Source organism: Brachypodium distachyon, chromosome 3 (assembly GCF_000005505.3).
Source record: "Brachypodium distachyon strain Bd21 chromosome 3, Brachypodium_distachyon_v3.0, whole genome shotgun sequence".
Taxonomy (NCBI): domain Eukaryota; kingdom Viridiplantae; phylum Streptophyta; class Magnoliopsida; order Poales; family Poaceae; genus Brachypodium; species Brachypodium distachyon.
In genome coordinates, this window is record NC_016133.3 from 32,413,788 (window position 1) to 32,439,989 (window position 26,202).

The 26,202-nt window shown below is 48.0% G+C and overlaps 4 protein-coding genes across 4 annotated transcripts; 2 read left to right on the forward strand and 2 right to left on the reverse strand.

Moving 5' to 3' along the window:
• Positions 1–610: 610 nt before the first annotated feature.
• LOC100824412 (cytochrome P450 89A2) lies at positions 611–2,610 on the reverse strand. Its single transcript, XM_003574128.4, has one exon. The coding sequence runs from the start codon at positions 2,511–2,513 to the stop codon at positions 975–977; it is 1,539 nt and encodes a 512-aa protein (XP_003574176.1). The 5' UTR covers positions 2,514–2,610; the 3' UTR covers positions 611–974.
• Positions 2,611–3,460: 850 nt separating this feature from the next.
• LOC100824717 (cytochrome P450 89A2) lies at positions 3,461–5,484 on the forward strand. The gene has a single exon (XM_003574129.4). It carries the CDS (start codon positions 3,650–3,652, stop codon positions 5,255–5,257), a length of 1,608 nt encoding a protein of 535 aa, XP_003574177.1. The 5' UTR covers positions 3,461–3,649; the 3' UTR covers positions 5,258–5,484.
• Positions 5,485–5,586: 102 nt separating this feature from the next.
• LOC100825326 (UPF0496 protein 4) lies at positions 5,587–8,093 on the reverse strand. The gene is made up of 2 exons (XM_003574131.4): positions 7,938–8,093; positions 5,587–7,433 (listed from the first exon to the last, which is right to left on the reverse strand). Exon 2 carries the CDS (start codon positions 7,431–7,433, stop codon positions 6,024–6,026), a length of 1,410 nt encoding a protein of 469 aa, XP_003574179.1. The 5' UTR covers positions 7,938–8,093; the 3' UTR covers positions 5,587–6,023.
• Positions 8,094–12,923: 4,830 nt separating this feature from the next.
• On the forward strand, positions 12,924–17,624 carry LOC100825021 (aquaporin NIP3-1). The gene is made up of 3 exons (XM_003574130.4): positions 12,924–13,868; positions 16,468–16,955; positions 17,042–17,624. Exons 1-3 carry the CDS (start codon positions 13,653–13,655, stop codon positions 17,241–17,243), a joined length of 906 nt encoding a protein of 301 aa, XP_003574178.1. The 5' UTR covers positions 12,924–13,652; the 3' UTR covers positions 17,244–17,624.
• Positions 17,625–26,202: the final 8,578 nt, after the last annotated feature.

The window sequence follows — 26,202 nt, forward strand, 5'->3', positions numbered from 1 at the left end:
TAGCCTTTTTTTTTCAGGGTTTTGGGTTGGAGCTTAATCGGGTTTGCGATCCAATAGCTGGGGTTTTGTCCGTTTTCGATGCTTTTAGTTTTGACTGTGTTTATGTAATGTGTGTGTCCAGTCTCTTTGTATGGCTATAAATGTGACTGTCGTCCATTTAAAAAACAGCAGCTGTTTAGACGCCTCAAACAGGTACATTGAACACAAATATCCAAATAGCTAACGATGCGACGTCGCAAGTTGTGAACACGGAATGCTGAATTGTCGCGCTCGCATGAGAACGACACTGCACGGCAGCGTGTTGGATGGACGCTTTCGATCGCTATTCCCCTTTAACTGTTCCTGTTATTATTCATCCAGTTAGCACCTCTATCGTTCTGAGTGCAGGACTTGGCAGGAGTAATGTAAACTTGTGTGAGAAATGATCCGGCGGTATCTCCGTCCACATGGCCTGCCTTCCTCTGCTTCTACGCCTCGTCATGCTTTCTGAGCGCTCGCACATCCGTGTTAAGAAGCTCACCATGGCATATGCAACCTACGGGGCAAGCAACCATTCTAAGATCTTGAACGTCCCACGGAAATGACATATTTTTGTCGAGAATAGCAGACCAAGAATCAAGCTCTCATTTTTATCAAGGAAACAAAAACAGTTATACACATAGTGGCAGAAGGCGGTTTCAAAGTTCGCACAACACAATCCCCCAATCTGAACACGAATAACGCTTGTAATTCGCGAAGAATTATTCATTACCATCTGAGCACAAATGAAAAGCGCGAGCAGTCGATCGAAGCAACGTGACTACGGGCTTGATGGATTCTGTACTCTTAACCAATCCCCCAATCTGAGCACGAATAGCACTAGTAATTCGACAAGAATTACAGTTTTTAAAAGGATTATTCATTGAACACGAATGGAACTAAGCGAGAGCAGTCGATCGAAGCAATATGACTACAGGTTTGATGGATTCTAATACCTAAGTCCTTCGGGGCACAAGGCGCGGGCGCAGGGGATTCTTCATGACAACGGTGAACTCGGTCTTCTCGGTGAAATCGACCTCATGGCCGGCGACTTCGTGCCACTCGAACTCCCTCACCATGTTGGCGACGAAGTACTCCAGGTGGAGCATGGCGATGCTGAGCCCCGCGCAGATCCTCCTCCCAACGCCGAACGGCATCATCCTGATCTCTCGGTTGCCGGTCACGTCCACCCCTTCGCCGGCGCCGCCGGGCAAGAACCGCTCCGGCGAGAACTCCATCGGCTTCTCCCACTCCTGCTCGTCTCTGCCCATCTCGGCGATCATGAAGTTCACCGTCGCGCCCTTGGGGATCAGGTACTCCCCGACCTCCATGTCCTCCGCCGCCCTGTGCGGCAGCACGAAGTGCCCCGGCGGGTGCTTGCGGAGGCCCTCCAGGACCACCGCCTTCAGGTACGGCATCTTGTGTACATCCTCCTCGGAGACCTCTTCCTTGTCGTCCCCCGTCGTGGCCCTGATCTCCTCGTAAAGCTTCTGCTGGATCGACGGGTTCTTGACCAGCTCGGCCATGATCCACTGCAGCCCGGTGGAGGTGGTGTCGGTGCCGGCGTTGAGGAACTCGGAGCAGAGGTTGACCATCTCGCCGTCGGTGAGCGCGCGGTCTCCCTCGTCGGGGAGCTTGATGTCGAGCAGGGCGTCCACGTACGAGTGCTCGAACGTCGTCACCGTCCTGGGCTCGCCCTCGGCCTCGGCGGCGCGGCGGTTCCTGTACTCCCGCCGCGCGTTGATCAGGGGCACGAACAGCTCCTTCTGGCGCTGCCGCATGGCCTCCGCGGTCCTGATGCGGTCGCGGAAGATGAGCTTGGTGATGGACGGTAAGAAGCCGAAGATGGGCATCTTCCTGGACATGTAGATGAGCTGGTCGCGCTGCGCGGCGGCGATCGCGCGCACGGCCGCCTCGTCGAGCCGCTCGCCGAAGCACATGAGGACGAGCAGGCAGAACATGGCGTACTGGAAGGTCTCCACGACGGGCGCCGCCGCCTCGCGCAGCTTGTCGGCGAGCACGCGGCGGACCCAGGCGCGGGCGGGGGAGAAGAGGCGGACGCGGGAAGGGTGGAGCGTCTCGGAGACGAGGTTGCGGCGGAGGAGGCGCCAGACGGGCCCGTAGCTGGCGCGGACGATGGTATTGTCGTTCTCGCCGAGGAGCCGGACGGAGGCGAGGGCGGGGCGGTCGGCGAGCACGGCGCCGCTCTCCACGAGCGCCGCGTGGGCGAGGCGGCGGTCGGAGACGAAGATGGCGAGGCGGGAGCCAACGCGGAGGGACACGACGGGTCCGTACCGCGCGAAGAGGCGGCGGAGGAGGGGCTCCACTTCCGCCGGCGAGTTGGTCAGCCACACCAGGCTGCCCAGCACCGGCACCGACGGCGGGCCCGGCGGGACCCGCCGCCGGCCGCTCTTGCCGCCGCGGAGGAGGGGGAGGAGGATAAGCGGGAGGGCGAAGAAGAGGATCCCGCCGAGGAAGACGCGCCACGTGTCCATGGCGATTCTGCCCGATCTCGCCTGGTTGAATGTGGAGAGGTTTTATCCTGTGCTACCACGATTGGTTTGGTTTTTGTTCCTGTTTGAATCAGCGGACGCGACGTGGAGTCGTTTTATACAGCCAAGGACTGGCTATGATCGCGCATAGGCCCACGACGCGGCTCTGCTTGGAGAGGAAGGAAAAGGGAGCGAACTGGACGGGCAGCTTTCCCTTGCGACGGGAGGACCGGCCGTGTGCTGACGCCAGTGCTGATGAAAAGCCTTGAAGCATGGGAGGGTCGGTCAATTTCTTTTGTCAACTTGGGTTGCAAGGTTGCCACTCTTGAATTGCTCTTCAACAATGGATGCTTCCGTGTAAAAAAAAAAACAATAGATGCTCCTGTTTTCTGTTACCGAGGATCACTCCGATTTTCTGTTACCAACAAGGGCAGGGTCTCTTTCGCCAACTTGATTGTTACACAAGAAAAAACGGTGCTATCTCTACGTGCTATAAAAAAAAAACTCACAATCCTTACAGATTACCCTACATATTTCCATTAATCAACAGGACCGTTATAATAGGCATTTCCATTGTTGACAGGACCTACAAATTTCCATCGGGACTTCTCCAAACCAAAAATGGTTATTTGTGATATTTTAAAAAAAATAGTTATTTGTAAGATTATAATCTTAAATGTCGATAATCTACTTATGGAAATTAAGTAGTGCAAATTTTAGAAAATATGTGTGATTTGGTCGACTTATAGCACAGAAAAAAAAATTGTCGACTTTTAGAGCAAATCGATACGTAACAATTGCGGGCATATTTTCTTGGAGTAGATTAGCAGAAGTGTTCGGCCGCAGATGTTGTTTGTCGTGCCGCAGCCCGCATGGCCGCATTTGATTCCTCCCGGATATATGCGTCGGCTCGCACACTGATCACATGACGAAAATTTCAGAGCATCTCATGACGGAAGTTTGAAAAATGAAAATTATACTCCGTGGTATCTCGCCTCTGTCCGGATTCGCAGACAGCACGATCAATCGTCCAACAAAAAGAAAGAAAAGAAAACGTCCACCAGCACACAGTTCCCGGAGCTAAAGACCTATGCTGATTAGACGGTGCGCAAAAGCTAAGCAAAAACTGTCAAACTGAGATGGAGACGGAGATGGAGACATGGCTCCTGCTCCTCGTCGCCCTTCTGCTCCCTGTCGTCCTCCTGCTCGCGCGTCGCGGCGCCAGCGAGGCCCACGGCAGAGGCGCCCGCATTCCGCCGGGCCCGATGGCCGTGCCGGTGCTAGGCAGCCTGCTGTGGCTGCGGTATTCCCTGGCCGACGTGGAGCCCCTCCTACGGCGCCTCATGGCGCGGCACGGCCCCGTCGTGTCGCTGCGCATGGGGCCCGTCCTGTCTGTCTTCGTGGCCGACCGGCGCGTGGCCCACGCCGCCCTGGTGGCCCGCGGCGCGGCCCTGGCCGACCGCCAGGACGAGGCGACGCGCGGCCTCGGCCTCCTCCTCGGCGAGCGAGCCCGGACCATCTCGGGCGCCGGCTACGGGCCCGCCTGGCGCCTCCTGCGCCGCAACCTCGTCTCCGAGACGCTGCACCCGTCCCGGGTCCGCCTGTTCGCGCCGGCCCGCGCCTGGGTGCGCCGCGTGCTCGCCGACAAGCTGCGCCGGGAGGAGCAGTCCAGCGAGGCGGCGGCGGCGCCCGTCATGGAGGCGTTCAGGTACGCCATGTTCTGCCTCCTCGTGCTCATGTGCTTCGGAGAGAGGCTGGACGAGGCCGCCGTGCGCGCGATCGGCGCCGCGCAGCGCGACTGGCTGCTGTTCGCCGCGCGCAAGATGGGGGTCTTCGCGTTCTGCCCGGCGGTCACCAAGCGCCTCTTCCGCGGGCGCCTCGAGATGGGGCTCGCGCTGCGGCAACGGCAGAAGGAGCTGTTCATGCCGCTCATCGACGCGCGGCGAGATCGCAAGAAGAAGCAGACGGATCGAGGCTCGGTGGTGCCAAGCGAGGACACGAACACGAGCACGACGACGTTCGAGCACTCGTACGTGGACACCCTGCTGGACATCATGCTTCCCGATGACGAGGGCGACCGCGCGCTCGCCGACGACGAGATGGTCAGCCTCTGCTCCGAGTTCCTCAACGCCGGGACCGACACGACGTCCACCGCCCTGGAGTGGATCATGGCCGAGCTGGTCAAGAACCCGCGCATCCAAGAGAAGCTTTACAACGAGATCACAAAAACGACAAGCGGAGCAGCGGAGGAGGTGACCGAGGAGGAGTTGCAGAGCATGCCGTACATCAAGGCCGTCGTCCTGGAGGGGCTGCGGAAGCACCCGCCGGGGCACTTCGTGCTGCCGCACAGGGCGTCCGAGGACGTCGAGGCTGGCGGGTACCTGTTCCCCAAGGGCGCCATGGTGAACTTCATGGTGGCCGAGATGGGTAGGGACGAGCGGGAGTGGGAGAGGCCGATGGAGTTCGCGCCGGAGCGGTTCTTGCCCGGCGGGGACGGCGAAGGGGTGGACGTCACGGGCAGCAGGGAAATCAGGATGATGCCGTTCGGCGCCGGGAGGAGGATATGCGCTGGGCTCGGCGTTGCCATGCTCCACCTGGAGTACTTCGTCGCCAATTTGGTCAGGGAGTTCGAGTGGAAGGAGGTGCCCGGCGATGAGGTGGACTTCGCCGAGAGGCCCGAGTTCACGGTCGTCATGGCCAAGCCGCTCCGCGCGCGACTGGTATCCAGAATCAGAAACAGCAGCTAATCAACGGTGCTTTTAGGCAAGACCGCTGCTCTCGCATGAACCTCCGTGGTTGTCTCATTGTTGTTTGTTTCGAAATTCAATTGACAGAGCAAATACTGTTCCAATCTTTCGTTTGCTAGGGACAGAACAATGAGATTTCTGACGAGTTCAGGAATTTTTTTAGAGCGTTGCGACCCTGCACGCGCGTCTATTACAGATCCCTTATTAGCTCCGTTTCTGGGGCTGAAGCGCTTGGTCCCTGTAACTGGGTAGAATGATCACACGTACAATTTGGCGATAAGCTACACAGCAGTATGAACTCCACAGTAACCAAATGCAAAAACAATGCCTCATACGATGCACTTTCATCTCTATTACTAGTAGTACACTTGCAACATGTATATAATACAGTTACGAGTAGTACACTTACAGCGTGTATATAATACAGTTACCGTGCGCTCTTTCGGCGCTGTACATTCCATCGAAGTTGCGCACAGACTCAACATGCGTCTAGTTCTACTTACCAAAAGGTGAAACAACAGGAAAACAGGAACTAAAGAACCTACGATACACAGTGCAACCACAGCGCCTCATGCATGGACAGTAAGAAGATTTGCACGACACAACTGGCAGCACATGATTATGCACAACGCTGCTGAGATGTGGCCCCAGCTTAGTGCTGGTGCCGCCAAGCAGGAGCCACGGGTCCGAAGTGCCACACACAAGCATGCGCTGCCCAGCCGTGCATACCACCAACAGAGAACATACACAGCAGAAACATCTGGTATTAAGACCTGACCTCGGCGACCTTGCTTGCTGCATCCGACATCCTGAGATTGCAGAGCAAGGCGTCACGTCCTGTAAGCACAATCTGGAAGAAATCCCCGACTCGCTTCGACAGGGAGTCCAGCCCGAGCCGGAGCCCCTCGGCACTTTTTGACATGCTGGAGATGCAGTACAGAAGTTCTTCTTTATCTTCTGGCATGATGGTTCTCTCAGGAACGCCGGTGCTGTTCTCAATGTTGATGCCATTTGCCTGATCTATGTTCCTATCTTGGCTGATACTTTCAAGCTTTGTCACTTCATCTCCATAGCTGATAGCCTTGGTATCCTGCATCACTACGTCTTGTACTCCTTCTTCTGTAATACTCTTTGGCATCATCATTTCAGCTTCTTGGGTTCCTTCTGCAATACTCTCTGACATGATCACTTCACATTCCTGACTAGTGTCATCAGCCAGCTTAAGATTACCCTCATGGTCTCCATTTGGTGCAGTGCTGTCTGACGTCCTCGCTTCCTCTGAGTGGCTAACAGCACAAACCAGGTTGTCATTCTCTTCTTCAAGCTGACCAGTCCTAGTCAATACATGCAGTTTTTTGGCACATGCTTCAACTTCTTCCAGCTCCTTTACAGCTGTAAAACTTCTTCCGGATAATTGCCTTCTAAGTTCCCCACAGATAGTACCATGGAGATCATTGAAGGCTTGTGACCAACCAAATTTTTGAGGAATACGCAAGTCAACCAATGGATTGGGGCTACTTGACAGTGCAGACACAAACACACTGCAAATAAAGACCGTCACAGCCTCGATTCCATACAAGGCTCTCATGAGCACCTTTCCCTTAGCAGAATTCTTGACCTTCATCAGACAAAGGCTCCCAGCAAGTTCCTGCAAGGTCGTCGAGCAGCTATTGATTGTCGGGCATGCTGAGCCTACTTTGTCCATCCACTCCTTAAGCGATACCTCAGCTCGCTTGAGCTGTTCCCGTGATGGCACACCACCTCCACTGTCCAACACATGTAGGACATACCGCACAAGCAATTGCCCTTGATCCAACCGAGCGAGCTCCGAGCTCAGTGCAATGCAAATATCCAGCAGCTTCACGCTGCTGTTCAAGTAAATGTCCACCCACTTCTCATCCCAATCGGAGACAGGCAGCTTGAGCTCGGTTATCAGGGTACCTATGTTGGTGTGCAGCTCTGACAGGCAATCCACTGCAAGCCTCATCCACGACAAGGTAAGGACCTCCAAGGCATCCTTCGGCTTGAGCTTCCTCAAGCTCAAGGCTAGGGTGCCCTCGTAGTTAGTGAGCAGGGCTTGGAGCTTCCAAGGTAGGTGGGGTCCTCCCGGGAGGATGACTCTGAAGGGGTTCCCCACAGGAAAGAACGATCTGTGCCCTTCATCCGGGCGACTCATCTGCGATGAACCACAACCAAACTCAATTTAGCACATGAATGTGAATAAGAAAGTGATACACAAGGTACTTCACAGTGTGAAAACACCCCAGGCTTCACAGAATCGTCTTAGAATATCCTTACTCGACGTACTTGGCAGATAAGCTCGAATAACAGCTACAAACACTAGCGGAGCTTCATTCAGCGCACTAGCAGCAGTAACGCAGCAATCACAACACATAGGAAACTTTTCACTACATCGTCTATCTCCTAAAGCAGGCTATGCTATCATAATCATGTAAAATCGTAAGAATAACTCACGGATGGTGGCTTAACACGACTAATAATCGCCAGATCCATAAAGCTAGAGGAAGAAATAGCACAGATAATAACCTGCAGATGGCCTACGGACATCAGATTCACCGAAACTTTCCCCCAAAAATTGGGGCAAACAAAGCGATTCCCCCGCCAAACCAAACAAGCATCATATTTAGTGGTCCGAAGAGAGCTGAGGAATATCCCTTACCTCGATTCAGATGTTCGCGCGGATTGGATTGGAGCTTGATTTCGGGGTGGGGCGGAAGGGGGGGGGGGAGTTTACGGCGTCCGGCGGCTGAGAGCTGCGTGGTATACTTTCTTGCCGTTTGGTGCGACTGCGAGACCGAAGAGAGGGGCCTCGATGGAAAGAAAACGGGGAGACGGGGAAAGTTCGAGACGCGCAATTAGGTGTTGAGTTGGGTTGGACCGTTGGATGGGCCGTTCGGGCACGAACGACAGTTGGGCACTTGGGCTTGGAGCCTTGGATGCTCCGTTTCTCTTATGGACGGCTCTGGTTAACGCCCGCGTGATTATTTTCTCTGAGCAGACCGGGCGACTTTTGGTCGATGATATTTCACGTTGTTCGTACGGAGGCCCATGTTATCATAAAGGCCCAAAAACTCTAACCTCGGCTCAGACCGGCGTAGTTTGGCCAAAATCTCCGTTGCCTCTCGGCGGTCGGCCCTCTCACCGTTGTTTCCCTGATCAACCACACCGTCCCCATATTTACGCATCCGGGAGGCATCCCAAATCCCCACGCTCCATGTGAAGCTAACCTTCCTTGGCGTAAAGTTTAAGGAAAGCTAACCTTCGCGTAGGTTAAGAAAGAAAAAGCACCGGCCGCGAAGGCTTTCGTCCGGCCGGCCGGCCACGTCAGTGTCAAGCTAGCCACGGTCCTAGACTTGACCCGCGCGTCGCATCATATCATCACTGGAAAACACACGAGCAGGAACAGTAGCCGGCCGAGACCAGGACGCCGTTCTCAGGCTTCGAGCCGTCCTCTCTCGTGTACTAGCACTGTACCACCGCTCGCGCGTTGTTCGTGATCGTCGCCTAGCTTGGGATCGATCAACATGTCGGCGTAGGAATATTGCGCCTCGTGCATGAAAGATCGGATATCTTATGTGGGTGCTGTGAACCTGAGGACCACCACGAGTGAGAGACCACTGTTGGTTCTTTCAGCCTTCAGCCAGACGATCGATCGAGCAATGCTCTGGCTCTGCTCCTCTGGTCATCTCCCTTCCCTGCTGTCTCCCACCAGCGAATGCATGAATGATCACCGGTGTAGCCTGCTGCTGCTGCTAAAGAGGAAAAGGGCAGCGCGGCGACGAGCACTTGTACTTACCGGGTGACTTGTTCGATCGCCATTGGAGGATCTCATCTCATGACACCTCACCTCATCATCTCTGCGTGAGGAAGAGGACTAAAGGGAAATCTAGAGGCCAGCAACGCTCCATCGAACCAGATGGTTCTTTCTTCCTTTCTTCCTTGCCTCAACTTCAAGTGATGGTACATGTATGTGCTTGTGTTACTTCAGTTCGTTTCTTGTGTAGATGCTCTTGTACCATCCATATGCCACTGTGCGCCGGATCGACTGGTGGAATCAGATGCTTCTGTTGGATGGAATTGAACTGTGGTCACGACCTGAAGCTGGAGCTGCATGCGGCGAATGCAGGGGTATCTATTTCAGCTCACAAAAATGTTCCGCTTGAGGCCTCCTTGCACAGTGGCCACACCGTCACCGGCCATGTAAAGTACTACTCCTATAAAGCATGAGAAGATGGATAAGGAAAATTCAGAACTCTAGCTCCTACCTACCCGTCTCCTCAGCCCCCCATTCTTTGCAAGTTGCATGCATCATCGCTCGTGCAAATGTGCAATGCATAATTCCATGCGCCAGCCATGGCCTGATTGCTGCCTGGCTGCCGCATATAGCTAGCCATTGGCTGATTGGCATGGGGTCAACATATATATGGCCCCATTCATCGGCACAAATTCCCGCTGCCTTTCTTTTTTCTGCCTTTCTACCACGAGCATCATTGCCCCAAGGAAGATTGCTGATGAAAATCGACAACACACCTTTTTGTAGTTTTGTTCCCTTTATCCGTGACTTAGCGTCATCTGACAAATGCTGATCAAACGAATCACAGCGCATCCATAGTTAATTGGGTTCTTCAGTGAAGATCACACGGCAGACAAACTGAGCAATTTAGGTGGACGTCGCCATCACTATTTAGCTACGAGACCATCGATCACAACCTCGAGCAGTCGAGCCTATGATCGCCATGAAAAGACAGTACATGCCTATGCGGGGTCGTCTATCGATCGGTCGATCGCCGCGCGTGTACGTTTTCCAATCCCAACCTCACGCCTGCTGCTCTGCTCTCCTCTCGCGCTAATTAGCTCGCATCACTCAGGCACTCAGGCACCATTTTTAAGCTGCTAGTGCTAGAAACAAGCCGCGCGAATCTCTGAGAGTCGAGACCCTCTGCCCTGCTCCGCGATTTCTTTTTCCGGAAACAATCCAGCGACATGATCTTTTTAGTTGGGTGCACCGGAAGCAAACGCTCCCTCGCCGCAGACTTCCTTCTCAGGGTGCAGTGCGGGCGGCGCCACCAAGCGAGCGAGCGGTCCCTTCGTGCTGCGATCCAAAGGCTTTGAGTGGACTTTGTACTGGCACTTGCAGTCAGATCCGGCTCCGCGGCAAGGTCAAGGAGGAAAATGATGATGCAGCAGGCCTGAGTCTGTGTGGGCGTAGGAGCCGCTATTTCTTCGCACGCCACTCTCATAGGCTCATAGCTGACGGATCATTTCATTTTACAGGCAAAGGCTGATAAAGCAAAAAAAGAGCGTACAGTACTTGCTTTCGCTTTTTCTCTGACGCCGGGTGATGGATCATTCCACACCATGGTTGTTGGCCCAGACTCCAGGGTTAATTCGACTTGTTGTCAGAGTCAATTTGGTTATGCTGCCAAGTGCAAACAAAACGGTAGATACTCCTGGGAATTGGACGATGGCCAATAGTAACAAACTTTAAAAAGAAACAAATGGAATACTGTAGAATGCTCCATCGACCCGGCATCAAATGAATGACTAGATCAGCAGTGGACTCTGTCATTCAGCAACAAGCAGGCAGTTTACGGGCCGAAAGCCTGAAAATACTCTGAACCGATCGATGGTCCGGATCCAAAGCAGTTACCGGCTCGCGTACTGCAGGAACAGTTGCGGGCTTGCGACCGCGCCTTTGATCCACTGCCAAGGTGCCAACCCTTCGTCTCAAAACAAAATGATGCCAATCCTTCACCAAAATAGCGTAGTCCGGGTCACAAAAGCGCTTCACGGCTCTAGGCTACCTACACAAGGCACACCCATCTCGCCTTTCGCTAGCTAGCTCCCGGACTGGAGCACGAAACGACGACGAGGATATATGCGGCGTGCGCGAGGTTTTACTTGCCCCCGGCCGAAAGAATTGAAACTCGACCGGCCACGGCAAATCCGCGACATGACACGCGAATCTCCCTGTTCATCCGCGAGGTGCGGGTAATCCCCCGGCTGAATGCTGGGCACCGGATCCCAGTCCCTACCGCGCAGTCTCCCAGAGCGCAAGTATAAACCTAGGTAGGTAGAGCTGCAGTTCAGCTGGCAGATCAAGGAAGGAACTCAGGAAGGCATCGTCGGAAACGTGTGTTCAGTTCACCCGGCCGGACACAGTACGTACGTACGTGCTGGCCATTTGCTTTGCGTCCTGGGATCGAGAATGGGATTCAACGTGCAGAAAAGGGATTAATTAAATGGATGGCTTAATTAACGCGTTGTACACTTGTACGTACGTACTGTGTCCACTACTAGCTAGCCCACTTTTGCTTTTCTGAAGGGCGCTGCGCTTTTTTAGCTCAAGATGCTTCTATTCACTAAAGTATACATTGGTCTCTGTTCGATCCGACGTAAAGTGTAAACCCTGGATTAGTGGGTTAACTGTTGGCAGTGATCGTGTGATCTGTCATCAGTCTATCTTTGTTACTAGTAAAATCTAATCAGTAACCAAGCAGCACACTCATCTTTAATCGCAGTGTTGTGTTACTGGCAGCTAACCTAGCTAGGTTACGCTCGGACAAAAGCTGTCGTGTCCTCTCGGATGATTCGATCCTTCTGGTCCGCAAAGCATTTAAGGAAGAGCCTTTTGCAATTAATTAGCAACTCAATGATTGGTGGCAGTACTTATCACAACGAGCTGTCTGGTGGAGAATGGTTAATCGATCTGCCGCACACACTCGATCTGTGGCTTTCTGTTCAGACCTCAGACATTCAGAGTTTCAGATCCATTTTCGTTCATCAGATCGTCGCTGCAATAGATCCAAGCTCCCATAATTGGATTCGTTGTTTTCATGGCGTAATCTCATTATCCACGTAATAGCCTCAGATTGAGACATGGCTGGAGTACCTTGATACGTGTATGGAGTACTTTTACAGTACATCTATCAGATCCAAAGTCTGCAAGTACAAGTCAAAGACAGTGGCTGGATGATGTGCTAGCTAGGGCTCATAATATGATACGGTGTTTTAATCTACAGCGACCAACAAGCATTGAAGTGAACTAGATGCTTGATACTACAGCCTACAAATAACATGCACGCAATTTTATAGTGCTCCTGCGTATAATATGATTAGGAATCTTCGGGTTCAGAGGAGTAAGATGGTCGCCTGATCTCGCTTCCTGCATGTCCAACGCTGGGCGATATCATCTTTGTATTCTTTCGATCAGACTGCACATGCATACACGCCCAATATTTTAACGATGACTCCATCGATTTGACTGGCTCCTATTAATCAAATACCAATGTCGCCTCATCAGTATAATAATAACACGGATTAACGATCAGTGAAGCTTTTCTGAATGTCATACACATAGCCGGTTCATCGAAATGCATATCTTCAGTTTGGCATTTTAACAATCTTGTTCAAGCTGTAGATCTGAGCAAGCTCCTCCGCCCCACTCCAAAAATTTGTTTGCTTGTCTTAACCTAATGCTACTAGTACCACTGGTTTGATTCAGGAGCTGGTGATTAGTCGGTGTGTGCATTATTGAAGAGCAGTTGTCAGAGGGAGATGCCTCGAGAAGCGCGCGGAGGGAAGGCAGCCATTGACCTCGATTCGTCGCGTCATGTGCCCTCCGCCTATATACACAGCTCCACCCACAACCACTCCCGTCTCTGCCTCCTCCCATAGTCCCATATCACCGCTCACTGCCTTCCTGCCGATCACCTCCATTGCTTCCCACTGCATTTCCTGTTCTTGTTCTTGCCATCCGCATGTACTTTTCCCCCTGTGTTCCAATCCTAGAGTGATCAATCTTGTTCTCGTGAGAGCCCTGGATACCACTCCCTCTCTGACCCCTTAGCCAAACCTTGAGAAAAAACCTGTGGAGCATGTAGAACACACACCATCTCCATCCAGATCCACCCAAAAAACCCACAAAAAAAACAAGTTCCTACACAGTCCCAACAAGTAGAGCTAGCAGAGTTTCGTATCTACTTAGGCTGGATTTACCCGCACTGAGTCCTTAGCACAAAATCTAGAAAAGCCTCCAGATCATGTAATTTCGTCCGTCATCTCTGCCTGCCACCGAGCCAGAAGAAAAAAACAGCAAAAAAAAGTTGACAGAAAACCCAATCATGTATCGTTAGTACTTGGTAGTAGTAGTAGCCGTCCGTCAGTCGCCGTCCGGCGATCTTGGACCGGATCCTCCCGCCATTGCCGTTGCATTCATCGCCGCAAGAACCATCAAATCATGTAATTAGTGAGCTCCACATTTCCACTACACCAAGCTATTTCCGTTTCCACACCAAGCTAGTTCATCTGAGAAAACAAAACAAAACAAAATAAAAGAAAGAGGAGGAAGAAGGGAGGGAGCCGTTGTTCCGTGATGGAGGGAGCGGCGACGCCGAACATGTCGGCGCCGGCTACGCCGGGCACGCCGGCACCGTTGTTCCCGGGGGCGCGGGTGGACTCGATGTCGTACGAGCGCAAGTCGTCCATGTCGGTGCCGCGGTGCAGGTGCCTGCCGGTGGAGGCGTGGATGTCGTCGCAGCACGCCTGCGTGCTCGAGATCCCCGCGCCGGACGTCTCGCTCACCCGCAAGGTACGCGAACATATGATCCCTCTCCTCTGCACAAGTGTTTTTACCCCTACATTGGTGATATCTTGCGGTCTCTGTTCTGTTTTTGAAGAATCAGGGCAGGTGCTCTCTGCCGTTCTTTCCTCTCTTTTTTATGTGTCTGGACGAATTGCATGCGCTCTCTCTGTTGCTTGGAAAAAGTAAAACGAGACATTAACTCTTTTTTTTTCTACGTTAGTACAGCAATGTCGTAGTTGTTGTGCGAGGTAACGCTACGAAAGTTTGCTGTGTCTGTCTCTACTACGCCTACAGTCCGGAACGCACTTTGAACAGTGTGTAGAACTGAGTGCACAGAACAGTAATCAACTGTTGACCGTTTGGATTTCAAAACTGTGAAGTGTCGCATGCAGACAAACTAAAACTCTTAGCGTACATTCTTGAGACCAACGCACTGCAAAACTCGGTTGCAAAATTATGCATCGAGGACGTATAGCCGTACAATCCAATGTTTATGTACCACATGATAATTTAGGTTGGAGAACGATGGTGAGGATGAAACCATCTCTCATGAGATACTGTATTTTCAAGCAACCCAATAGAGAATTAGTAAATTTCACACTCGTCATCCTATCAAACTTCATAATCTTAATAGAAGTTGCGTATGCTAGAAAACATATTTAGTCTATGCAAGATATTATGGGATAGTTGTATCAATTTTTTCTTTTAAGATGCACTAAGATACGGCGTTAAGAGCCGATGCATGGTAACTTTGTGAGTGATCTTACTACTTAATTGGACAATCGCGGGGCTTTTTAACACATTCGACGTTAATTCATCATGTCGATAAACCGCGAGACGAAAGCGTCGCCACGCCAAAGTAGGGAACAAAATGAGTGTTTTTTTTATAGAGCAAACATTAGTGTTTTTTTTCTGGGCAAAAACAAACATTAGTCTATGTCATGAGAAATGCATGTCGGTCTATTAACATTAAGCAGCCAATTAGCTTTGTGAAAGGAACCCCAAAGCTAAGTAAGCTAATCATTTAAAGACCATCTACATAAAAGAAATGTAACAATCTAAACCTCGGAATGGACTCGATAGAGACATGTGATTTTCTTCCGTAGAGTAGTACTCCCTCCGTTACTAAATACTTATCCTTGTCGCTGTTTTAGTGCAAGTTTGTACTAAAACAATGACAAGTATTTAGAAACAGAGGGAATACAAAACAGAAGACACGGTCCATATATACGCTCCAGTCACCACGTACACACATTTCCTACACGTGCTAAAAAAACCGATGTAACCAGACATCTCACTTAGCGCGCTATGTGATCTATTCCGTTGACACGTCATTTGAACTGGGCATTAAAAACCACTATAGTCTACCAAAAAACAAAAATCATTACAACATAGTAGTCCCTTTGATTCATAAAAAATGTCGTTCAATTTATACTAACTGGTACAATATGGGCGACAATTTTTCTTATGTATCAAACGGTGTAGTAGTATTAATTGCAGCCTCATCAATGGATTTTTGAAGTATTACTGAAAAGAAGATGTCGCTCATCAATGCCATGCCGAACATAATTTACCAACCACGTCCATTTTTCCTATACTACCAACCACGTATACTCTGAATAGAGTCACGACCCTGCTTCCGTTTGGAAACTAGCTTAGACAAGAAAGCTGCGTTTGGTTTTTCAACTCAAGATATGAAGTGGTAGAACTGTAGAGGTACAATTATTTCTGGATGATGTTCCTGGACGTGACAGGACTATGTCCAAAACCCATGGTTGACTAAGAATATATATCACCTAGCTTCAAGGCGTCGGGCACCCGTGACGACTGTGGTTACCTCGTTTCGAACGTCTGTATCGCCTGTGTGCGGCTGTGCCATATGTCCAATCTGTCGGCGCAAAATTATTGGAGGATGATTGCTTCTGAAAAAATCGAGGCAGCTTGAAATCCAACGGGTTACCGTCATTTGATCGTAGTAAAAGGCTGTGACGTTCCAACTTTTGGTAAGTGCTGGATGAACATACTGCTGGATCCGGGATCCCAAGTATAAACACCACTTCTTTTTGTTTTTCAATATAGTACTGTGCTGGATTGGATATCACACAATCAGACGCACTTGGCAAATCGGCCAAGTTCTTTTTTTTTTTGCGAGTGGGCAAATAGCTCAAGTTGAAAGGACAAAACGAAAAGATAAACTCCGTTTCAAAACGAAAAAAAAATGGACACGACAAATATTTCTCTGGTGGCTATATATTTGGGCTTTGTTTCCATCGAACTACATGGGCCGTTACCTAGCTGTCGGAAGGGTGGGCCCAGAGGTTGTCTGACTCTGGCACGCATTTTTTTTGCTCTTTTTTGCCGCTCAAGATTTGCATCCCCAAGTATCTAAAACAGAGGCAAATCATACATGAATCAGTATACATAAATGAAATGTACCAGTGATCCAGTATCAGTAATCCCAAAACATATTTCACCGATGCTTCTTGTAGACCGACGTGTGCACTCCATGACCCAACATTCATGTAAGAGGAATAGTAATCATCACATTAGTGAACGCGCTGCTCATTCGAAATCGTAGTTCCAAACCGTTTTGATTGCATTGCAGCTGGGCGCGGAGTTCGTGGGCACGTTCATCCTCATCTTCTTCGCGACGGCTGCGCCGATCGTGAACCAGAAGTACAACAACGCCATCTCCCCGTTCGGCAACGCGGCGTGCGCGGGGCTGGCGGTGACGACCATCATCCTGTCGACGGGCCACATCTCGGGCGCGCACCTGAACCCGTCGCTGACCATCGCGTTCGCGGCGCTGCGCCACTTCCCCTGGCTCCAGGTGCCCGCCTACGTGGCCGTCCAGTCCCTCGCCTCCGTCTGCGCGGGCTTCGCGCTCAAGGGCGTCTTCCACCCGTTCCTCTCCGGCGGGGTCACCGTCCCCGACGCCGCCGTCTCCACCGCACAGGCCTTCTTCACCGAGTTCATCATCACTTTTAACCTCCTCTTCGTCGTCACCGCCGTTGCTACTGATACTCGCGCCGTCGGCGAGCTCGCCGGGATCGCCGTCGGGGCCGCCGTCACGCTCAACATACTCATCGCCGGGTAAGTCTTTGCATTGCAAAGAGAGATATGTATGTTGAATTGTTGATACTGACGTGCGTGTGTGTTTGGGGATATATATGATGCAGGCCGACGACGGGAGGGTCGATGAACCCGGTGAGGACGCTGGGGCCGGCAGTGGCGGCGGGGAACTACAGGCAGCTGTGGATATACCTGGTGGCGCCGACGCTGGGCGCGGTGGCCGGGGCAGGCGTGTACACGGCGGTCAAGCTCAGGGACGTCGACGGCGGCGGCGAGGCCCCGCGCCCGCAGCGCAGCTTCCGACGCTGATCGATCGGGTCGGATCGGATCCCGTAGGTGTGCGGCTGGCTGGTGCATGACGCTACCGGCCGATCAGGTATTATCGTTACGATTTCTATGTTTCCATGCACGGGGCACACTGGTCGTGACGTCCTACTGCTTCGTTTGTGATGTTGTAATAAACGCCGTCGTTTCCCTTCGTCCGGAAACGGCGTGAGACTCGTTGTTGCTGTGTGTTTGTTTTGTTTCGTGTTAAACCAGTTCGTGGAGTTAGTTCGGTCGTGTCAGAATAAATGTGTACTACGCCGATGCACCGGCTGACCCGGGCGCATCTGGCCGTGTGATACTGCGCATGTACGTACGCAGGACTCTTTGATTCAACTATCCATGTTTCAATCTGCCAACTCCGTATCTCTTCTGGCTTTACCGGTACTTGTAGCGTTTTGGTTGGGTATGAAATTCTGAGTGGCGCGTGTGCGCTGCTCGCTGTAACATGCCATCTCTGTGGTTTCTGTTTGACTGTTTCAGGTTTTGGTGTGGTGATTTCGTTCCTTAGACCACCATTCCCAGCGCGGTAACATGGAAAAAACGGTGACGTGGCACTGCAGTTATTGCAAAAAAATGTATGAATGGGTTCTTCTGCAAGCGACGTCCCATAGCTCGTATCCCAACGCACGCTTTAATTCCGCTTGATCCCGTGCGGCAGTGAGCTTTTCTCTTCCCATTTCCCTTTCTTCCCTGAAGCAAACCAGTGCAGCTCCAAGTCCTCGCCGCCCTTGCCACCAGAGCTTGCCGCCCTCGACACAGGTCGTCGCCCTTCTGCCATAGCTCGCTCCTCTCCCGTCACAGGTCCCTGCCCATCCACCACAGTTTGCCACCGTTCTCCTTCGTGTCACCTCCCCTTGATGCACCAATCCCGGCCACCCTCTTGCCCAATTCGCCGCTTTTTCCCTACTCGTCTCAGTTGTAGTCGTCTCATAGTGGGGAGTAACTTAGAGTAGTAACATGTGTTACTAGTCTAAGTTACTACCTCCATAGTGGGTAGTAACATATATGTGGTGTCATGCATTGTGTCACTAATTGTGTTGTACACTCATCTTTTCTTAATTTGTGTGATGTTACGATAACATATCTAGTAACCGCCTCCCTCTCTTTCTTCATTTATTGCCATGCCATGTCACAAAAATGCTTAGTTGGCATCTATGTTACTACCCAAGTTACTTGCACTATGACTAGCCTGACATATAGTGTCTGACCGACCGATGCTCTGTTCTCGGAAGGCTAAAACTGCATTTATGTATGCTGGGCCTTACTCTAGGTCGGGTGTTGGGTTTGGGCCTACTCTACCACCTGGCCACCTCTCACGGCCCACACTCACTAGCTGCCTTAGGAACGGGCTAATCAGTACTACTCCCTCCGTCTCATATTAAGTGACTCAAATCTATCTTTTATATACTAAAAGCAATATGAGAGGTATCGAGAAAAGGCTCCACGTTGATCCACATCATCACAATTATTCTGGACGTTGGATCCGAAATGAGTCTAGAAACCGTTCTTTCAACGTCACGGACAGCACGACCAATTTGTTCGGCCGCGCGCTAAGCAACCGTACGACCGGATAGATCGACGCATTGATCAACTCATCTGTCCCAAGCTAGTCAGCACATCGAATCGAACTAACTAATTAAACAATGGGAACAGAACTTGGTTGTCACGTTCTGCGTAGGTACTAGTTGTACTGATCAAATATCGCGGATTTGACTATACAAAGTGCTTATACTAATCAAATATCGCTACAAAGTTAAGAACGAAAGGACTATCTCACGATCTAAACTTTAATTATCGATGGCATAGTGCATTTTCAGGAAAGAATCCCCTAAAAAGAGATTAAGAAAAAAAATGAGGGAAACCGCGGGGAGACGCCACGTTGACCACATCATCTGAATTATATTGGCCATCGGATCTTATATTTAACGGTTAAAATTTAATGAGAATGATATGTCGTTTGGGCTACGAACTAATATACTAAAAACAATATGAGGGGTACGAAAAAGGCCTCACGTTGATCCACATGATCTCAATTATTCTGATCGTCATGGTAACATATCTAGTTACCACATCATTCTCTTTCTTCATTTATTACCATGCCATGTCACAAAAATGCTTAGTTGGCATCTATGTTAGGCTGCCTCCATAATGGTTAGTAACTTCTGTGTGAGTCATGCATTGTGTCATTAATTGTCTCGTAGACTCATCTTGTCTTGATTTGTGTGATGTTATGATAACATATCTAGTTACCACCTCACTCTCTTTCTTCATTTATTGCCATGCCATGTCACCAAAATTGCCTAATTGGCATCTATGTTACTATCCAAGTTACTTGCACTATGACTAGCCTTACTACCTAAGTTACTTGCACTATGACTAGCCTTACTACCTAAGTTACTCTCACTATGACTAGCCTGACATATAGTGTCTGACCGACCGATGCTCTGTTCTCGAAAGGCTAAAACTGCATTTATGTATGCTGAGCCTTACTCTACGTCGGGTGTTGGGTTTGGGCCTACTCTACCACTTGGCCACCTCTCACGGCCCACACTCACTAGTTGCCTTAGGAACGGGCTAATCAGTACTACTCCCTCCGTCTCATATTAAGTGACTCAAATCTATCAATTATATACTAAAAGCAATATGAGGGGTATCGAGGGGAGGCTCCACATTGATCCACATCACCACAATTATTCTGGACGTTACGTTGATCCATCACCACAATTATTCTGGACATTGGATCTGAAATGTAAGAATCCAGAAACCGTTCGTTCAACGTTACGGACGGCACGACCTATTTGTTCGGCCGCGCGCTAAGCAACCGTACGACCGGATTGATCGACGCATTGATCAACGAATCTGTCCCAAGCTAGGCTAGGTAGCACATCGAATCGAACTAACTAATTAAACAATGGGAACAGAACTTGGTTGTCACGTTCTGCGTAGGTACCAGCGGTACTAATCAAATATCGCGGATTTGAGTATACAAAGTGTTTATACCAATCAAATATCTCTACAAAGTTAAGAACGAAAGGACTATCTCACGATCTAAACTTTAATACAAGTATATGGCATAGTGCATTTTCAGAAAAGAATCCCCTAAAAATAGATTAAGAAAAAAAATGAGGGAAACCGCGGGGAGACGCCACGTTGACTACATCGCCTGAATTATATTGGCCATCAGATCTTATATTTAACGGTTAAAATTTAATGAGAATGATATGTCGCTTGGTCTACGAACTGCTTATATACTAAAAACAATATGAGGGGTACCGAGGAAGGCCTCACGTTGATCCACATGACCTCAATTATTCTGATCGTTGGATCTGAGAGTTGTTGAACCAGGACCGTTAGATCAACGTGACACATAAATTTGCTTTCAAATCGTGCATTCATATACGTGACACGTAAATTTGCTAACGTGAAGCAACAAGATGACAGACGCATCTATTTTAACCTAAACAATCTCTTACATGTCACATTTATTTTCCATAAAGTCTGCGCCCGCGTGCCTTCGCTGGAGCCGCCACGCTCGCTGTTGGAGCGTCCGCTGCATGCGTTCGCTGGTGACGAGGTAGGCCAAGCTTTGGAAGGGAATCATCGACGAGGCCACGTCCATGAAGAAAAATGTCTATGTATATGCGTGAACAAGGTGGTGTTGCAACAATTTATCGAGATCAAACCAATTAATGCTACACCAAAGTCTTACGAACTTTTGGTGTCCTGTCAATATTAACTGCACTTTTCACATTCGGTGGTAACTAGCGATTTAACGAAGTGACATCTAAGAGTTCGGTGGTAATTAGTAGTCTAATCTTCGTCTCGCGCGGGCAGCACATGGAAGCTTCCACGCGCGCGCTCAGAGCACCGCGCTGCCATACCGCTACTGTTGTGATCAGCCGCCCCAGGGCCATCGCCCACTACTACCGTGATCCGTCGTCGTCAAGACGCTATCAGGTCCCTGTTGTCGTGATCCACGGCCACCGCAATGCCTATCAGCCGCCGTCGGACGGCGCCTTGCTCGCTCGCTGCACCCCACGCCCGCTCGCAGGGAATGCTTGCCGCATCATCCATCCAAATACTAATTAAATATTGAAAATATATAAGTTTGTGATCAATGTCTAATTCTTTTTAAAAAATTATATAAAATAAGATTGCACAAAGTAAAATGTAGCAAATGCATAAGTTCCTTATTCAAGTTCAACGCTTTTATATTGCGCAGATAATGTTAATAAAATACAAATATGTTTCTAAAAATATAATGACAACCTAATGATGCAGAATATTGAATCAATATAATGATGCAGAATATTCCATCTTATCATTTCATAAGATTTGTCTTCACAAAAAACAAATAAAAAAGCGATACATATTTTGGTTAAGTAAATTATATAAGAAATCAAATATTTCATTATATAAGTCTAGCCGCGCAATCTGCGTGGGGTATCCCAATTATTTCCAACCCTTAGATATGAGATCTAGGAGTCCTACAAGCAATATGAGGGGTACCGGGGGATCCTCCACGTTGATCCACGTCACCCAAATTATTTCCGACTGTTAGATATGAGATCTATGAGTCCTACAAATCATTCGTTTGATGTTATGTTCGGCTGAACCTCTAGAAAGAAACAACGACTCCAAACTAACCGCAGGAAGCAGCGACGGGAGGCGCCAAGCAAAGCAGCAACGGATCGACAGACAAGGGTGGGAGTATTGTAGCGGCTGTCCCCTAGCCGCCTAGGGGATTTGGGGAATGAGAGGCTCAGGGGAGAGATTTCACAATTTAGGTATGGAACTATATCCCTTAGAGCCTCCACAGTGGCACTGGGCAAGGGGAGGCAGTGCAAGGGTGCGCGCCGTTGGGCGGAGGAGGTGCAGGTTGAGCCGCGAGTGGAGGTGGTGCAGTGGGGCGCCGGCGGAGTTGGATTCCGAGTATTTGATGGGAAAGTGAGGTTGGCAAAGAGGAAGAGAAAAGGGAAATGAGTAATTAATTCATTTTTTTTGTCACATGTACGTGCAAGTTTGGCATCATTCGCACTGCACGAAAACTACAATTTAGTATCAGTGCCAAATTGGACCTATGTGGCAAATTTGGTTTTTGGCACACCGAAGCCCTTGGAAATCTTATGTCTCCGATTTTAGAATTAAAAAATATGATGAATAGATATACGTATCGGACAAAATCCAATATTAGTGAATTATACTCTCTCCGTCCGGATTTATAACACCTGCATTGAATTTTGTGCCAAACTTTGATGAACAATTATTTAAAAAATTTAGGTATATAAACGTTATACTATTGATTGAGTATTTCAATACGAATATAACAATATCTATTTTGGGTCGCAATAACGCCGTATTACCAAGTAATGTTTCGTGAAAGTCACTTATAAAATCCCCTGCGGGCCTTATAAACCAGTATGGAAGGGAATCGAAAAAGATACAAAATGTAAAAGTTATCAGCACACATACAAAACAATAATACAACAACGATCATGAGGTCTAGCCCGCGCATTTCGTGCGGGCCAGCATACTATTATATACTAAAAGCAATATGAGGGGTACCGAGGGGAGGCTCCACGTTGATCCACGTCACCTTAATTGTTATTACCGTTGGATTAGAGATCCAAGAGCTGAAGAAAGATGTTAAAAAACGTTTCGCGTTCTTCTCTAGGTCACGTAAATTGCTACGTTACAGTATATGTCACGTTGATGTACGTGGCAATTTTCCTATCTCACAGCTAACGGACTAGGTCGTTTCTCTTTTACCAAAAAAGCAAAGAACAAAAAGGCAACGTAACATGGTTGGAATGTGTTGGGTTCGGTTCGTTTTTAGCAGCCACGTGACATTCAGCGTACCATACGTTTGAAACGTACCCGGTCCATCCGAACGTCCGTAATTAAAAAATCTTACCTCTTTACGTGCTTTGTCTACTTTATTTATTTGCATTTATACAAACGTACCCGGTCCATCCGAACGTCCGTAATTAAAAAATCTTACCTCTTGCTTTGTCTACTTTATTTATTTGCATTTATATAGTAATAAAAGCGCAGTAAGTCCAGATTTAACTTGTGGTATTTGTCTATTTTATACTCCCTCTGATTCTAAATTCTTGGCTCAAATTTTTTTAAATATGGATGTATCTATTCTTCAAATGCGTCTAGATACATGTAATATTTCGACAACAATTTATGATCGGAGTGAGTATTATACTAAAACACATTGAAGGGCGGAGCATAGCTTTAAATAGCGCGCTATAGCATTTGGAGAGGGCTCCTGCGAAACCTACGCAGTTTTAGCGCCTACCTAAAAAAAACGCTATTATCGCTGCTAATCACGCTATACCGTTATATTTTTGGATCGTTAGCGTGCTAAGCTGCCCCCTGACCATTTTGTGTGGGGCTTTTAGCACGGGGCACGGCCTAAAATCCCATCGCATCTCGAGCACCGCCTCACCTAATTATAGTTTTCTTGATTTGAGCAAATACATCAGCTTAAATGCAGCTATTGTCCCAATATATGCACTGCTGGCAGTACTAGGGTTATGTACCACCTTGCTGGCATTACAAGTGGTGTTTCTAAGTGTTCAGAAGTTCCTACAAATGTCAAGAACTTTTTTTTTATCATATGACGCCTCATTTATTGATACTTCTGTAAGATTTTTAAAAATCCGCTAAATGTTTTAGCGCCGCTGAAGCACGTATAGCTTCTGGATCAGGCTACCGTTAAATGGCTTAACCCGCTATTTAAAACTATGGGGCGGAGGCACCACGTTGATCCACATCATCTGGATTATTTTGACTATTGGATCTTTTATCTAACGGGCAGGATTTAACTGAGTGCGATATATGCGATGGGCTAGCAATAAAACATCAAAGTGGTTTATTTTGACTATTAGATCTTATATCTAACGGTCAAGATTTAATGCGTCAGATATATTTGTGTATTCTATTTCTATTATATTAAAGCACACAATGTGGGGTATCGAGCGAAGGCACCACGTTGATCCACATCATCTGAATTATTTTGACCATTGGGTCTTATATCTAACTGTCAAGATTAAATGACTGTGATATATATATATGAATGATGGGCTAGCATCAAATGGCATATGTTACGACTAGTGGTAATTAAGTTAACATTTGTTTTCATGGCCAGATATATTACTCCCTCCGTCCAACAAAGGATGTCTCAAATTTGACCAAATTTGAATGCACCAAACACTAAGGCATGTCTAGATACATCCAAATTTTGACAAACTTTAGACATCTTTTGTTGGATGGAGAAAGTATGATTATTGGCATTAAATCAATATTTGTTTTTATGCTATTATAGGACGTCAATATATTAAGACATTTCAACTTTATTTTTCTTTGTTTCGTAGGTCATGAAAAAGTATTACAGTAAATACATTAATTATAATCTACATCCGTATTTTTGCAAGAATACGATATCAATGGTTTCTTATAGAATTATAACTCTAAGTATTGACACGTGGCCCTAAATTTGAACACCAGATACTAATTGACATTAGATATGAGCGAATGATTCCCTAGCAAATTAACGAGACACTCACTGCTAATAAATATCTCTAAAAACTAAATTTTAATCTGAGTATCGATAGAATAATCATGTGAAACTTTAAACTCGCATTGTGATTTATACCATGAAAGACACACCTACTATTATAGCTTGTCATACACATGATCTACCAGTGCAAACAACCGATACACATGAACTTTATATATTTTTGTATGCATATGTGACAAAGTTGGTAGGTATTCTGAACTTTAATTACATAAACTAAGGTGACATCACCTACAGATGATCAATCGGTGTGATTCGCATCAGGTGAATTATTCAAACCGTTATATAATAAAAGCGCAATACGAGGTTCAAGAGAGAAAACTCCATGTTGATCAATCAGAATTATTTAAATCATTAGATCTTAAATTTAACGGTCAAGATTTATGAATCTTAACAACATTTGGAAAACTTTAACTCGCCTACAAATATATCGTAAGAGTTACTAACGGCATTTGAAAATTATACTCTACATATGAAAATATTATATCTAAGAAAAATGTGAATTGTGTTGCACATGGTCTCAAATTTTAACTCTGACTACTACTTTAATATCATATATAAGTGGATGACCGGCTAGCAAACCAAACCGGTCTTTATGAAATATCGCTACAAAGTATCATACTCCCTCCGATCCATAATAAGTATCTCAGACTTAGTGCAATTTTGTACTAAGTTAGTACAAAATTGGAGACACTTATTATGGATCGGAGGGAGTAGAAAACAAACAGTTAGCTCAGATGATCTAAACTTTAATCTGAGTATCGATATTCGATGGAATAGTGAAGTAAGAATTTACTCTTGCATTATGATGTATTATCACGGAAATTCCACCTACTAATATAATTTGGCATACACACATAACTACCGGTGCAAACAACCGATCCATCATTTCCATGTGTGAATTTTAATTTTTCTTACAAATATGATGTATATCACGTGTGATCAATCATCTCACGTAAAGACTAGTGGTTGGTAGATGATTTGAACTTAAATTACAAACACTAAGCTAATATACCCACAAACAATCAATTAATCTGATGCAAAATTTAAACGACCATCCAACACACGCAGTTTAGTTCTGGATTTGAATATAAAAACGCATGCAAATGAAACATTTTGTCTCATGTTCAGAACATATTTGACTCAATATACTTTCATGCTTATAGAGGTTGTGAGATTGATTAATTCTACCTTTCTAGATAGACTGAGGTTGATAAATCCTGTTGTTTATCGACATGTTATGTACATAACACAACAATACGGATCTAAGTTATTTTAAAAATAATGATGCATGATTAAAGATGTTTTCCACGCGATTGCGCGGGACACCGTGCTAGTTTGTCCAAATATGGA